This window comes from Zootoca vivipara, chromosome 2 (assembly GCF_965207765.1).
Source record: "Zootoca vivipara chromosome 2, rZooViv2.hap1.1, whole genome shotgun sequence".
Classification (NCBI taxonomy): Eukaryota; Metazoa; Chordata; class Lepidosauria; order Squamata; family Lacertidae; genus Zootoca; species Zootoca vivipara.
The window spans coordinates 122,130,053-122,140,661 of record NC_142584.1 but is presented as its reverse complement, the minus strand read 5'-3'; the positions used below and the strand labels follow the sequence as shown (position 1 = coordinate 122,140,661).

Sequence of the window (10,609 nt, the reverse complement as noted above, 5' to 3'; positions counted from 1 at the left end):
ACCTTGGAGACCACCTGGGTATAAGTTTTGGTGTGCATGCACACTTCTTCAGATACCCGATTTAAAAACACACAAAATTATTTTCTGTTTTTTTAAAAAATCACTTAGAAAGATCCTTCCCAAAAAAAATCTACTTTTTTTGTTTAATTGCCCTTTGGCACCATAGAGACCACCTGGGTATAAGTTTTGGTGTGCATGCACACTTCTTCAGATACACAAACAAAACTCCGTACAATACGAACTCGTTCTTGAGACCCGCACCAAATCCCTCTGCCGTTTCTATCGATCTTCTGCCTTTTCCGTCCAAGCTGCCGGCCCAGCAGACCCAAAGAGCTCCATGCAGCCCCGGATCCCGTTTCGGCTCCAGCGCCGGGTTTTCCAGAGGCTGCGCTGGAGAGTCGTATGCAAATGAAGCCCCGCCCTGCGACTCGGGGGCGGGAGCCGAGGTTGGGGTGCGCATGCGCCGCCCCTCCCTCCCTCCCTCGGCCGCGAGCGCGCTTTGCGTCGGCCGTCAAATGCGCGCGCCTTAAAGGCGACGCGGGAGGCGGGCGCTGCGCCTTTAAGCCGAGCCGGAGGAGGAAGAGGCCGCGGCGGCTGCGAGCGAGGAGGAGGGTGAGCGGAGGGGAAGGGGGGGCGAGGCGGGGTCGGGAAAGGGGGGCAGCGGGGCGAGGGCGCCTCTGAGCGCGTGCAGAGCGCGGGGGGCGGGGCTCGGCGCCCGCTGCTCCTGAGCACGTGCAGAGGGCGGGGGGGGGTTGGGGGCCAGACAAAGCGGCAGGGGCGGCGAAGCAGCTGGGGGGGGAGCCTCCAGGTGCAGGCGCAGTCTACCTGCCCGCCAGAGGCTTCTGCTACGGAATCAGCTGGGGGGGGGGCGGTGGTCGTCCGGGATTCGCAGGAGGTTCGCCATCGAGGAAAGCAATCGCAGCAGCCCTGCTTCGGAACGGGCCAGAGTTCCGATCCCAAGACGGGGGACGATCTCCTCCGCTTTCTCCCAATCGGCTGAGGCTTGGCTGAGCAAGAGGCACCTGCTAGATCTCAAGAGGCAGGGAGTTCCAAAGTGCACCAAATAGACTTTGTAGAGATGGAAGGGACCCAGCCCAACCCCCTGCAAGGCAGGAATAGGCAGCCGTCCATCAAAGCTGCAACCTTGGCATTAAATGCACAATGCAAAGTGTTGGTGCTGACCTTGAAAGCCCTAAATGGCCTCGGTCCAGTATACCTGAAGGAGCGTCTCCACCTCCATCATTCTGCCCGGACACTGAGGTCCAGCACCGAGGGCCTTCTGGCGGTTCCCTCATTGAGAGATGTGCGGTTACAGGGAACCAGACAGAGGGCCTTCTCAGTAGTGGCACCCGCCCTGTGGAATGCCCTCCCTACAGATGTCAAAGAGAATAACAATTACCAGACCTTTAGAAGGCATCTGAAGGCAGCCCTGTTCAGGGAAGCTTTTAATGTTTAATAGATTATTGTGTTTTAATATTTCTGTTGGAAGCCGCCCAGAGTGGCTGGGGAAACCCAGCCAGATGGGCAGGGTATAAATAATAAATTATTATTATTATTATTATTATTATTATTATTATTATTATTATTATTATTTATGATGGTGTTCTTACAAACACAGAGGTGCCAATTCCGCCAAACAAACAGATCAATTGGAGGGGGGGGGGGCCTGTGGGTCAGGCCATCTCTCGGGTAAACTGGTCCCAAGCTGTTGAGGGCTTTACATGCTAATACTGTAGTAACATTTTGAACTCTGCCCGGCAGCCCATGGGTGACCAGGGCATATCTCTGAGCACAAGGGTGATATCCTGGCAAGCAATCGTGCTGCAGCATCCTCCACTAACTGCAAGGGAAGCCCCACGGAGAGCGCATTGCAGTTATCCACCCCTGAAGTAGCCAGGGCATGAGCAGCTGTGGCCAAGAATGGTCGCCGCCGCCAAACCACTTGCAGTTGCTCAGAGGCCCTTCTGGTCACAAGGGCTCCCTGAGTCTCCAGGGACAGGGCTGGATCCAGAAGGACCCAAGCTGTGAACCTGTTCTCTCAGCCCAGCCAGGCAACTGAACCATTTCATAGAATCCTAGAGTTGGAAGAGACCACGAGGGCCATCCAGTCCAACCCCCTGCCAAGCAGGAAACACCATCAAAGCATTCCTGACACATGGCCGTCAAGCCTCTGCTTAAAGACCTCCAGAGAAGGAGACTCCACCACACTCCTTGGTAGCAAATTCCACTGTCGAACAGCTCTTACTGTCAGGAAGTTCTTCCTAATGTTTAGGTGGAATCTTATTTCTTGTAGTTTGAATCCATTGCTCCGTGTCCGCTTCTCTGGAGCAGCAGAAAACAACCTTTCACCCTCCTCTATATGACATCCTTTTATATATTTGAACATGGCTATCATATCACCCCTTAACCTTCTCTTCTCCAGGCTAAACATACCCAGCTCCCTAAGCCGTTCCTCATAAGGCATCGTTTCCAGGCCTTTGACCATTTTGGTTGCCCTCTTCTGGACACGTTCCAGCTTGTCAGTATCCTTCTTGAACTGTGGTGCCCAGAACTGGACACAGTACTCCAGGTGAGGTCTGACCAGAGCAGAATACAGTGGTACTATTACTTCCCTTGATCTAGATCAGGCATCCCCAAACTGCGGCCCTCCAGATGTTTTGGCCTACAACTCCCATGATCCCTAGCTAACAGGACCAGTGGTTGGAGAAGATGGGAATTGTAGTCCAAAACATCTGGAGGGCCGAAGTTTGGGGATGCCTGATCTAGATGCTATACTCCTATTGATGCAGCCCAGAATTGCATTGGCTTTTTTAGCTGCTGCATCACACCGCTGACTCATGTCAAGTTTGTGGTCTACCAAGACTCCTAGATCCTTTTCACATGTACTGCTCTCAAGCCAGGTGTCACACATTCTGTATTTGTGCCTTTCATTATTTTGGCCCATGTGTAGTACTTTACATTTTTCCTTGTTAAAATTCATCCTGTTTGCTTTGGCCCAGTTGTCTAATCTGTTAAGGTCATTCTGAAGTGTGATCCTGTCCTCTGGGGTATTAGCCACCCATCCCAATTTGGTGTCGTCTGCAATATTGCTCAGGACGCCCTCAAGCCCATCATCCAAGTCATTGATAAAGATGTTGAACAAGACTGGGCCCAAGACAGAACCCTGTGGCACCCCACTAGTCACTACTCTCCAGGATGAGGAGGAGCCTTTGATGAGCACCCTTTGGGTTCGGTCAGTAAGCCAGTTACAAATCCACTGAATGGTAGCATTGTCTAGCCCGCATTTTACCAGCTTCTTTACAAGAATATCATGGGGCACCTTGTCAAAGGCCTTTCTGGGAGCTCCTTGCCCACAGGATTCAATCCTTGCCAGGATTCAAGCTCAGCTTGCTTTTCCTCATCCATTTCCCCACTACGTCCAAACAGTGGATCTCCCGCTTCAGATGTTATGGAGAATTCTAGGCTGCATCAGCAGTCCAGTGTCCAGATCAAGGGAAGTCATAGTTCCTCTCTATTCTGCCTTGGTCAGACCACACTTGGAATACTGTGTCCCATTCTGGGCACCACAATTTAAGAAGGATGTTGACAAGCTGGAGCACATGCAGAGGAGGGCAACCAAGAGGATGAAGGGTCTGGAGACCAAGCCTTATGGGGAAAGGTTGAAGGAGCTGGTTGTGTTTAGCCTGGAGAAAAGGAGAGGAGATATGATCTCAAGGGCTGTCCCATGGAAGATGGAGATCGTTTGTTTTCTCCTGCTCTGGAGGGTAGGACTCGAACCAGTGGCCTCAAGTTACAAGCGAGAAGATTGCGACTGAACGCAACGGAAGGGGAACAGACTCCCACAAGAGGCGGTGGACTCTCCTTCCTTGGAGGCTTTTAAATAGAGGTTCAATGTCCATCTGTCGTGGATGCTTTGGCTGTGATTCTTGCATTGCAGGGGGCTGGACTAGATGACCCCTGGGGTGCCTTCTATGATTCCTCATGACTGCTGGCAAGGGCTTCATGTAGATATTAAATACAGTAGACTGGAGATGATCTAGTTCCCAGCGGCATCCCAGAGCGCAGCTGGCAGGGGGCCGAAAGGCCCCCCTCTCGATGCTGCTCTCTGGACCCTCCGCTTGGTTACTGAAGTCACCCAGGATTATTGTTTTGGGGGTCCCCCAAGAATCCCTTAGCGACTGCCTTGGCCAGCCAGATCAGGGGTGCTGCCAGGCAACCGGGGGCGGCGGGGGGAGCAGCAGAACTCCCCCCCCCCCGGTCTATCTGGCGCAGCATCATCCCAGGCCCTTCAAGCCCGCAGAATCCTAGAGTTGGAAGAGACTTTGATCCTTCCTCCATCGCAAGGTCAGGAGGCTCCCTGGTCAAGGAGGTAGTGAGCAACACCCTCTCCTCGGCCTCCCAGTCTAGCCTGGTACCACGGTAGAAACACAAGTGGGCACAACTGGGTAAGGCCAGCCAGGCCCAGGCAGATGACTCCCCCAAACTTGCTCAGGAGCAATATTAGAATTGCTGGGTAAAAAACAGGTATTTGAAATGGACAGCAACTAAGAAGAAATTCAAGTCGTGGGGCTTCTGCCTGTCTGGATGGGCTTGCTCAAATAACTGTGCTTAAAGGAGGCCACAGAAAGACCCCGGCAATGTCAATAGGCAGGGAGTTCCACAGGCCTTGGATCGATCACAAATATTTTGAGAAGCAGGTTCAAAGTTCCCACCCCCTTTGGCGGTATTATCTGAATAGAATAGGTACAGCGGCTGGGAGAGAGGAAGAGCTCCGGGTGGCCTTAGGCCCAGTGCTTCTCTCTTGCCAGCGAAATGAATCACCGGCTCTCCTGCCAAGAGTCTGAACAGCCTCCTGCTGGCCCAGGGAGTTATAAAAGTCAAGCAGCTCTGGTTCCTCCGCACTTACATAAAATAATGTTATGTCACAATCCGTGCAATAAAATAATGTTATATCACAATTGCACGTGCAAGTGGGAACAAGCACCATGGACCGGGGCGGTGGGGGGGGGGGTACCGTGTTTCTCATATTTTAAGACATGTCTTATATTAATTTTAACTCAAGAAAATAAGCCTATGGCTTATTTTCGGGGGTGTCTTATTTTTTGCTGAGCCCCGACTGAGCGGGAACCAGCAAAGGCAGCAGCCCGCCGCCGACTTGGAGCTCGAGCCGGCAAAGGCAGCAGCGCATGCTCCATTGGGGCTCGGCAAAACTACCCCGCTCCGCCCCCCGTTGGCTACTTGTTGCGTGTCTGTTTTACTGTTTAACTTTTACCGTAGTAAATAACAGCTCTCAGCCTTCCTGACGTGTTCGGAGTGGGGGGAGGACCTAGTGGACCTAGTACCCCCCAGTTCCTGCCGCCGGCAGGAACTCCAACAGAGCGCGCGCTTTGCCGAGCCCTGACTGAGCGGGAACCAGCAAAAGCAGCAGCCCGCCGCCGGCTTGGAGCTCCAACAGAGCGCGCGCTTTGCCGAGCTCCAAGCCGGCAGCGGGCTGCTGCTTTTGCTGGTTCCCGCTCAGTCAGGGCTCGGCAAAGCGCACGCTCTGTTGGAGTTCCTGCCGGCGGCGGGCTGCTGCTTTTCCTGGTTCCCGCCAGTCGGGGCTCCGCAAAGCGCGCGCTTTGCCCTACCCTTCAAGTGGGCCGAGGCTGAAGCGGACGGCTTTCCCAGCCGCGCTTCGCCCCAGCAGTGAAGAAACCATTTTTACGTGTATACCGTCAGTCGGGGCTCCGCAAAGCGCGCGCTTCTGCCCTTGCCGAGTCCCGCTGGGTCGGGACTTGGCGCGGCGTGCCCGTACTAGCATGTCTTATTTTCGGGGTATGCCTTATATTTCGCCAGGTCTTGAAAATCCTGCCATGCCTTATTTTTTAGGGATGCCTTAAAATATGAGAAACACGGTACTTCTGAGTAAACGTGCTCCATTCATGCCAGGCGCTTTCTGTGGGGCTACCCTCGTGCCTCGGGAGGATGCTGCAGTGCACTTGCTGACGGGAGTGAGGCCTAGGACACCCTTTGTTGCTCGGAGATCTGAGCAAGTTGGGACCAGTTTACCTACGAGATCCTGATTTGCAGGGGGGGGTGACCCGTGGGGGTCCCTTCCAAATCTACGATTCTGTGATCGCCTCACCACACAAAATACTCCCATCTTTTAGAGTGGCATCAACTACCCTGTTTCCCCTATTTTAAGACGTCGTCATAAAATAAGCCATAGCAGGATTTTTAAGCAGTCAAGAAATATAAGCCATACCCCGAAAATAAGACATAGTGATAGGCGCAGTAGCAATGCCGGCCGCAGCGGGGGGCGGGGGGAATAAGACATCCCCTGAAAATAAGCCATAGTGGGGTGTTTTTTAAAGGAAAAATAAATATAAGGCGGTGTCTTATTTTTGGAGAAACACAATACGCTTTGGAACTCCCTGCCTGTTGACATTAATCTCACAGGAAACTATTTCCGATCCTTCGCTGGGTGACATTTTGCTTTCTTCGTCTTTATTTATTTACCTACTTAATACATATAGCTGCCCTATAGCAGAAGAATTCTAGGGAACCAGGGGGTGTGGTGCTCAGAGGGTCGGACTCGGGAGATCAGGGTTCAGATCCCCATTCAAACTCCCCGGGTGACCTTGGAGTCGGTCGCAGCCTCTTTGCCTGCCCCACAGGGTTGTTGTAGGGATTAACTGGGGAGTGGGGTGGATAATAGTGTGGTGGAGTCTCCTTCTTTGGAGGTCTTTAAGCGGAGGCTTGACAGGCATATGTCAAGAATCCTTTGATGGTGTTTCCTGCTCGGCAGGGGGTTGGACTGGATGGCCCTTGGGGTCTCTTCCAACTCTACGATCCTATGATTCTAATATGCTTTCATAAATGCTGAGCAGCCCTGTTCAGGGAGGCTTTTAATGTTTAATAGATTATCGTGCTGTCTTTTTCTGTTGGAAGCCGTCCAGAGTGGCTGGGGAGACCCGGCCAGATGGGCGGGGTATAAGTAATAAATTATTATTATTATTATTATTATTATTATTATTATTATTATTATTATTATTAGCTCTTCTGCTGCCTGCTTCAGAAAGCTGGAGGGGCCAGCCAGAGGGAGAAGTCCATTGCCAATGTGGCTTCCAGGGGTTCTCTTGGTTCCCCCTACGAGCCATCGGTGGAGCCGCCTTCCTTTCCCAAGCCTTCTAACCAAAGCTCCTTTTCCCGTGTCCTTTTTCCTGTTCCGCGTAGGAGACGGCCGCCCCCTCCCCAGCGCCATGGAGGCCTCTTCTGGCCTCCCCGTGGTCCACGTCGACTTCCCCGAGGTGACCAGCGCCCTGCTGGAGAATCTCAACCAGCAGCGGGTGGAGGGCAAGCTGTGCGACATCGCCATCCACGTCCAGGGCCGCGTCTTCCGGGCCCACCGGGCCGTGCTGGCCGCCTCCTCGCCCTACTTCCACGACCAGGTGCTCCTGAAGAACATGACGTCCATCGTGCTGCCCAGCGTCATGGACCCCGTGGCCTTCGAGACGGTGCTGGGCTCGGCCTACACGGGCAAGCTGAGCATGGCCTCCGACGAGATCGTCAACTACCTGACGGTGGGCAGCGTCCTGCAGATGTGGCACATCGTGGACAAGTGCACCGAGCTGCTGAAGGAGCGCCGGGGCGCCTTCCTGGGGCCGTCCTCGTCCTCCTCGTCCTCCTCCTTCCGCGCCCACTCCAGCCGCACCAGCGACAACCAGTCGCCCAGCAGCAGCAACTACTTCAGCCCCCGCGACACGGGCGAGGGCCCCGAACACGGCAAGTTCCACCCGCTGCGGGGGGCTCTGGCGGGAGAGCGCGAGGACCACGACGAGGAGGTCATCTTCCAGGCCGAAAAAGGCCCCCCGCGCTGCCCGGACGCCTTCGCCGCCGGCAGCAAGTTCGTCCTGGAGACGGACGACGACGTCAGCGACAGCAGCGAGGGCCGGCGCCCGGCCTACGTGCGCCCCAGCATCATGCCCCAGAAGCAGTGGGTCTTCGTCAAGAAGGAGCGCTCCCAGGAGGACCTGGTGCTGACCTGCGAGGAGGACGAGGACCCCGTGGAGGTGGCCGGGCCGGCGCCCGAGGCGGCGCTCAGCATCAGCGACGTCCGTACCCTGACGGAGCCCGGCAGGGGGGGCAGCTCGGGGGGCAAGTTGGAGGAGCAGGTGAACTTCTGCGAGTCCTCGGAGGACTTCCCCTCGGCCTACGAGGGCCTGGAGGAGGCCGCCCCCTTTGCGGCGCGCGGCGCCCTCCTGCCCATGGACATGCAGGGCAACCAGATCGTGGTCTTCCCTCCGCAGGCGCCGGTGGAGCACGGGGCGGTGCAGCTGGCGGCCGGCTCGGGCGACGGCAACAAGATCTTCATGTGCCACTGCGGCAAGGCCTTCTCGCACAAGAGCATGCGCGACCGGCACGTCAACATGCACCTCAACCTGCGCCCCTTCGACTGCCCCGTCTGCAACAAGAAGTTCAAGATGAAGCACCACCTGACCGAGCACATGAAGACCCACACGGGCCTCAAGCCCTACGAGTGCGACGTCTGCGCCAAGAAGTTCATGTGGCGAGACAGCTTCATGCGCCACAAGGGCCACTGCGAGAGGAGGCACCGCCTCGGAGGGGGGGCGGGCGTTTCCGCAGGGGGCGGCCCGGCGCCCGCCAAGAAGGAGGCGCCGTCACCCTCCCGGATGGGCGCCGAGGCAGAGTGGGGCGCCGGGAGGTCCCCCCGCAGCGAACTGGGCTTTGCGGGGAGCAGTAAGATGTGAGGGGGGTCCTGGGGGGGAGCAGGGGGGCAGCCCAAGCCAGACAAGTTTGATGCAACTCCCCCAGTGGACTGATCCCCCCACCCCATCCGAAGCGGCTCCTCTGCAGCCTCCGTCTCCTCCAGGAAGGATCGGGACCCCTCCCTGCTCCTTGTAAATAGCCCCCCCCTTCTCCATTGTCAGTCGATGTCGTCCCCCATGTCTGCGCCTTGCAAGGAGGGAACCATAGAGTTGTAGTGTTGGAAGGGACCTCGGTGGTTATCTAGCGCCCCTGAGGGACTGAACACTAAATAGCCCCCCCCCTCACCTTCCATGTGCTCAGTTGGAGGGGGGGGGTCATGTAGCAGCCAGCCCCCTTCCTCTCCCCGCCCCCCTTGTGCCTGCCCTGTGGGTATCCGTGGCTCAGGAGAGCAGACGCTTTGTCGAAGAGGCCGCCTGGCAGGGGTGGGGAGGGGGCTCAGCTCCCCAGCTGAGCAAGGACACCCCCCTCCCACCGCCAGAAACCCAGCAGAGGAGCACCCAGCGGTCAGAAAAGGTGGCAACTCTGAGCTGAACACCACCGACCAACATGTCTTTGTGTGTTTGTGTGTGTGTGTGAGAGAGAGAAATTCAAATTGTACCCCCAGGGAAAGGGGGAAGATCAGGACCTTTGTCATAATTGTGGGGTGGGGGAGGCCTCTATCTGCCCCCCCATTTTATAGCTCCTCTAAGGAGAACGTGGGGTGCAGAATACTTCCCCCTGCATTGCCCTTCCCAGAGTTGTGCTGTTTATCTCCCCCTCCCCGTTCCGCATCTTGTTCTGACTGCCTCCATTTACCTTTGAGATTTTTTGTAACTTAACTTCCTTTGAGTCTCTCTTTTTCTTTTTTTTAAAGGAAACAAAACAAAGGAACTGAACCTTCTCTATAAATATTTATTGATCTCTTTTGTGGCCCCGACCATGGTTTCTCTATTTCTACGCCAGCTTCCCAGTCCCGTCCCGTCCCCCCCACCAACCCTGCTGCCGTTCGGGAACCTCCATCCTCACCATCAAGAGGTTGATGTTCATAGAACCCTAGGATTGTAGAGCTGGAAGGGACCCCCAAGGGTCATCTAGCGCAACCCCATGGGTAGAGGTAGAGATTCTTAATCTCAGGGTTGTGGGTTTGAGCCCCACGTTTGGCAAAAGATTCTTGCATTGCAGGGGGTTGGACTAGATGACCCCCGTAGAGTCCCTCCAAATTCTACCATTCTATGAAGGCAGGACTCTCAGCTAAAGAATAACCCAACTGCGTAGAGATCCTTTACTTGTTTTGCTTATTTATTAAATTTGTATACCGCATTTCATCCGCACCTCTCTGGGCGGTTCGGAGCATAAAGCTACAAGATGAAAATACAAAAATAGATAATAAAAACAAGAATGAAACAAAACAGTAGCTGCCCCTCCAACGAAGACATTGAAAAGGGTATAAACTGTTAATTGAAGAGGAATGTGGGCACAATGAAGGCGCCAGGTGGACCTCCCTGGGGGGGAGCATCATCCCAGAAGTGGGGGGGCCATTGCAGAGGCGGCCCTGTTCTCCAGTTGCCGCCCTCTGGAGCTCTCATGGACGAGGCAAACGAAGAAGGGCTTCAGAGGACGGTCACAGCGTCCGGGTCAGTTCATATGGGGGTCGGCTTGCCCTATGCCTGGAATTTCCTGGACAGAGCTGGGATTCGGCTGTCGGGAAAAGTGTCTGGGTGGAAATCGCTTAAATGTCCGGGGAAATCCAGATTTATGGCAACCGTCGATTTGGGCGAATTTCCTTAAAAAGAGCTCCAAGACTTCATTTTCGAAGGGGACAGATTCTACCAAAAAATAATAATAATAATCAACTCCTTTG

The 10,609-nt window shown here is 54.9% G+C and overlaps 1 protein-coding gene across 1 annotated transcript; it reads left to right on the top strand.

The window, feature by feature from the left end:
* The first annotated feature begins 485 nt into the window (after positions 1 to 485).
* Positions 486 to 9,672, top strand: ZBTB22 (zinc finger and BTB domain containing 22). Its single transcript, XM_035101746.3, has 2 exons — positions 486 to 612; positions 7,216 to 9,672. The coding sequence occupies exon 2, from the start codon at positions 7,242 to 7,244 to the stop codon at positions 8,748 to 8,750; it is 1,509 nt and encodes a 502-aa protein (XP_034957637.2). The 5' UTR covers positions 486 to 612; positions 7,216 to 7,241; the 3' UTR covers positions 8,751 to 9,672.
* Positions 9,673 to 10,609: the final 937 nt, after the last annotated feature.

Bases quoted from the DNA above. Each gene is read 5' to 3' on its own strand.
- ZBTB22 (XM_035101746.3), top strand. From the start codon at position 7,242: ATGGAGGCCTCTTCTGGCCTCCCCGTGGTCCACGTCGACTTCCCCGAG.